Genomic DNA, 5,304 nt, shown 5'->3' on the forward strand with positions numbered 1-5,304 from the left:
CTGCCTCAGCCTCCCGAGTAGCTGGGACTACAGGCACCTGCCACCTCACCCAGCTAATTTTTTGTATTTTTTAGTAGAGACGGGGTTTCACCGGGTTATCCAGGATGGTCTCGATCTCCTGACCTGGTGATCCACCTGTCTCGGTCTCCCAAAGTGCTGGGATTACAGGCTTGAGCCACTGTGCCCAGCCTGGCGTGTGTCTTTAAACTGCTGTGTATTAGTTCTGTGACACGCATTTTGTCTTATAGGCAGAGAAAAACAGAGCTGCAGCAATGGCAAACAATTTACAAAAGGGAAGTGCTGGACCTATGAGGCTTTATGTGGGCTCATTACACTTCAACATAACTGAAGATATGCTTCGTGGGATCTTTGAGCCTTTTGGAAGGGTAAGTCCACAGTCTTCAGTGAATCTTTCAGTAGGTTGTTGATCTGAGTATAACTACATAATTTCTGTATGTCCTCCTTGTGCCTGGCATTGTGGTCTTGAGTTCAGTTCAGAACAGCTTGGATTTTGTTCTGGAGGACTTGTCTGTGCTATATACCTAAACCAAGGGTGTCTAACTAGTTTTGTGTTAAGGAGATACAGTTTCCAAGACTGTTCTGTCACTGTGAGCAATGAACCTTTTCCACTCAGTAATTTTAGCAAAAGGCATAAATTTAAAAGGAGCTAGATAGAACAAATAAAATTTAACTTTTAAAAATGGATTCACTGGCCGGGTGCAGTGGCTTACACCTGTAATCCCATCTATTTGGGAGGCCGAGGCAGGTGGATTGCTTGAGGTCAGGAGTTTGAGACCAGCTTGGCCAGTGTGGTGAAACCTTGTCTGTACTAAAAATACAAAAAGAAAGAAAAGAAAAAGAATAATCATAGATATTTGAGAAATCTATGTACCATATAAAAATGAACATCAGGGCCTGGCGTGGTGGCTCACGTCTGTAATCCCAGCACTTTGGGAGGCCGAGGTGGGTGGATCAAGAGGTCAGGAGATCGAGACCATCCTGGCGAACACGGTAAAACCCCATCTCTACTAAAAAAAAATACGAAAAAATTAGCCGGGCGTGGTGGTGGGTGCCTGTAGTACCAGCTGCTCGGGAGGCTGAGGCAGGAGAATGGCGTGAGCCTGGGAGGCAGAGGTTGCAGTGAGCCGAGATCACGGCACTGCACTCCAGCCTGGGCGACAGAGCGAGACTCCATCAAAAAAAAAAAAAGGGAACAGTTGATATTTAAATTAGGTACTTCAGAGTATGGTTTGTCAAACTGTTGCTTAAATTTTGAGATGGGAGTTTCACTCTTTTCCCCTAGGCTGGAGTGCAATGGTGCAATCTCGGTTCACTGCAACCTCTGCCTCCCGGATTCAATTGATTCTCCTGCCTGAGCCTCCTGAGTAGCTGGGATTACAGACTCCAACCACCACACCCACCTAATTTTTTGTATTTTTAGTAGAGACTGAGTTTCTCCATGTTGGTCAGGTTGGTCTCAAACTCCTGACCTCAGGTGATCTACCCGCCTCGGTCTCCTGAAGTGTTGTGATTACAGGCGTGAGCCACTGTGTCCAGACCCATTTTAGGTTGTCAGTGCCATATGGGCTTGTTGCAAGTACGCAACTCTCCTCCAAACAGCTGTAAGCTGTTAAGAAAATGAGTATGGGCAGGGCACAGTGACTCAACCTCTGCCTCCCAGTTCAAGCGATTCTCCTGCTTCAGCATTCTGAGTAGCTGGGCGTACAGGCATGCGCCACTAAGCCCTGACAATTTTTGTATTTTTGGTGGAGACCTGATTTCGCCATGTTGGTGGATACCTGTTTCACCTGGTCCCAAACTCCTGACCTCAGCACTTTGTGATCCCAGCACTTTGGGGGGCAGAGTTGGGTGGATCACTTGAGGTCAGGAATTCGAGACCAGCCTGGCCAACATGGTGAAACCTCGTCTCTGCTAAAAATGCAAAAATTAGGCGGGCTTGGTGGCATATGCCTGTAGTTCCAGCTTACTACTTTGGAGGCTCAGACAGGAGAAACATTTATAAAACAAGTCAAGCTGGAGTTGGTCCATAGGGTATATGTAGTTTGCTTACCTTTGCCCTAGAACAATTAGTCTGTATTAAGTGCCCAACTCCATTAAACATTAAACGTTATGTAGCAGCTTTAATAAGAAGCCCTTTTTAAAGGTTTAATTTTTTGGAGTCTGAGTCTTGCGCTGTCACCCAGGCTGGAGTGCAGTAGCACAATCTTGGTTCACTGCAACCTCTGCCTCCCAGGTTCTAGTGATTCTTCTGCCTCACCCTCCCTAGTAGCTGGGATTATAGGCATGCACCACCATGCCCAGCTAATTTTTGTATTTTTAGTAGAGATGGGGTTTCACCATGTTGGTCAGGCTGGTCTCGAATTCCCAACCTCAGGTGATCCACCTGCCTCGGCCTCCCAAAGTGCTGGGATTACAGGCGTGAGCCACTGAGCCCGACCTTATTTTTTGTGTTTTAGTAGAGATGGGGTTTCACCATGGTGCCCAGGCTGGTCTTGAACTCCTGAGCTCAGGCAGTCTGCCTACATCAGCCTCCCAAAGTGCTGGGATTACAGGTGTGAGCCACCAAGCCCAGTCTAAATGTTTATATTGTTTATTTTTTGCTGACTAATGCTCCTAGAATATTTTATCCGTATCATATATAGCCCCACTTCATACACAACTACCCCTTTTCTAGAGGCAGCCCTTATCTGTTTTTTTTTTTTTTTTTTTTTTTAAACATCCTTCCATAGACATTCTGTGGCTTAGGAAATACTAGCAAATAAACTTCGCGGCTTTTTTTTAAAATTTTGGTAAAATATACTTAACATTAAAAGTTCCTTCCTTATTTGAGATACAGTCTCCGTCTGTGACTCTGACTGGAGTGCAACAGCATGATGCAAGCTCACTGTGTAGCGTCCACCTCCTTAACATGAGATCCTCCTGTCTCCCAAAGTGCTGGGATTATAGACCTGAGCCAACCCACCTGGCTGGGTGCTCTGTTTTAGTTTTTCACTCCTTTTTTTTTTATGGACAGCTTAATTGGGAGATTGTGTTACAATTTCACTGATTGAAAGTAAACTTAATGGTTTTTAGTTAGTACCATTCACAGAATTGTGCAGTTAACGCCAAATTCATTGGAATAACTTTTAGTTACTCCATTTTTACAATTCTGCCTGGTATAATTGGAAATTACTGCTTGGTGTTATTAGCATAGTGGGAAGGAAACATTGATTTTGTTTCTACCTTCTAATGGTAATTTACGATGGATTTCTGGTTTTCAGTGGTTTAGTATTGATGTAAAAGATAATTTTACTTTAAAATCATGGGTTTTTTTTCTCCCCCCTCTGCTCCCCAATGCATAATTTCTTGCCTGGGAAGTTTCTAGAGTCTGTTTTTGTTTGAGAACAAGTCTCACTCTGTTGCCCAATCTGGCTGTACTAGTGGCATGTTCTGGGCTTGTTACAGCCTCTGCCTCCCGGGTTCAAGCGATTCTCCTGCTTCAGCATTCTGAGTAGCTGGGCATACAGGCATGCGCCGCTAAGCCCAGACAATTTTTGTGTTTTTGGTGGAGACCTGATTTCGCCATGTTGGTGGATACCTGTTTCACCTGGTCCCAAACTCCTGCCCTCAGGTGATTTGCCTCCTTCAGCCTCCCAAAATGCTGGGCTTACAGGTGCCAGCCACCACACCCAGCCTAATTTTTTTCATTTTAAATATAAAATTATACTTTCTAGACTTCAAAAAGTCTTCTTGGTGACGAGGTTTTGTGATAAGTCTTCTATTTTGGAGGATGAGGAGACTAGTAGATTTTTAAAGCCATGTCTCAGGGAATAAAGTAGTTTTGTACTCTGCTTTTGAGTTAAATAGTAATTATGCTTTTCAATTATAGATTGAAAGTATCCAGCTGATGATGGACAGTGAAACTGGTCGATCCAAGGGATATGGATTTATTACAGTAAGTAATTACCATAATTACATTACTTAGGTTTTTTTTCTTCTTCTTTTAACTGTATTTGCTGTGTTGCACATCAGATCAGTCTCTAGTTCCTGGCCTTAAGTGATGTCCTACCTTAGCCTTCCAAATTGCTGGGATTTACAGGACTGAGCCTCTGTGTCTGATCAAAAAAAGTTTTTTTCACAGCAAATTTTAATATGTCCTTGTAACAAAAGGCAGGCACAGCTCACACATGAATGTAAAAACCAAATCATCACACTTAGGAACTCCTAAAATTTTTTGATCTAAGTTGCATAGGAAAAGTACAATACGAGTACAATAATAGTTAATAATGATGGGGAAGGCAGCATGTTTAATATTTTCAAGTTATTTAAATTTAGTTTTTGTGGCTGGGCGCGGTGGTTCACGCCTGTAATCCCAGCACTTTGGGAGGCCGAGGCGGGCGGATCACCTGAGGTTAGAAGTTCGAGACCAGCATGGCCAGCATGGCAGAACCCTATCTCTACTAAAAAGTACAAAAAGTAGCCAGACATGGTGATGGGTGCCTGTAATCCCAGTTGCTTAGGAGGCTGAGGCAGGAGAGTCACTTGAATCTGGGAGGCGGAGGTTGCAGTGAGCCAAGATCGCACCACTGCACTCCAGCCTGGAGAACAAGAGCGAGATTCCGTCTCAAAAAAGAAATTTTCGCACAGTTGCTACTTTTTAGTAAGCAGCGGTTACCATTTATTATATAATGAAAGTTTTTTAAACAATGTGTTAGTCCATTGTGTGTTCCTATAAAGGAATACTCAAGACTGGATAATTTATAAAGAAAAATTATAAAGACAGGTCTCACTATGTTGGTTAGGTTGGTGTCAAACTCCTGAGCTCAAGTGATCTCCCACTTCAGCGTCTCAAAGTGCTGGGATTATATGCATGAAGCTCTGCTTCTGGCTTTAATTTTTAATTAATTAACTTGTTTTTTCATGAGCTAGAGTTTCGCTCTATTGCCTAGGCCGTAGTGCAGTTGAGACCAGCCTGGCCAACATGGCGAAACCCCATCTCTACTAAAAATACAAAAATTAGCTGGGCATGGTGGTGGTTGACTGTAATCCCAGCTACTTGTGAGGCGAGGCAGGAGAATTCCTTAAACTCAGGATGTGGAGATTGCAGTGAGCCAAGATTGTGCTGTTGTGCTCCAGTGCTCCAGCCTGGGCAACAGAGTAAGACTATGCCTCGAAAAAAAATAAAACTAAAAATAAATAAATATAAAATAATTTAAGAAAATAGGTTTATTACGTTCTGCAGGCCATATAAACATGACACTAAGAGCTGCTCAGATTCTGTGGTGTCCTCAGGAACCTGTTAAT

General features: G+C 43.3%; 1 protein-coding gene across 4 annotated transcripts in view; it reads left to right on the top strand.

Annotated features, from left to right (window-relative positions):
- Positions 1–5,304, top strand: part of RBM39 (RNA binding motif protein 39) — a 44,085-nt gene that overhangs the window by 25,430 nt on the left and 13,351 nt on the right. For all 4 annotated transcript variants that reach the window (XM_011929131.1, XM_011929132.1, XM_011929133.1 and 1 more), the window contains 2 exons: positions 249–386; positions 3,890–3,955. In XM_011929131.1, the coding sequence (XP_011784521.1) occupies positions 249–386; positions 3,890–3,955 (204 nt within the window). The remainder of the gene's footprint in view (positions 1–248; positions 387–3,889; positions 3,956–5,304) is intronic.

Source organism: Colobus angolensis, unplaced genomic scaffold, assembly GCF_000951035.1.
Source record: "Colobus angolensis palliatus isolate OR3802 unplaced genomic scaffold, Cang.pa_1.0 Scaffold8, whole genome shotgun sequence".
Taxonomy (NCBI): Eukaryota; Metazoa; Chordata; class Mammalia; order Primates; family Cercopithecidae; genus Colobus; species Colobus angolensis.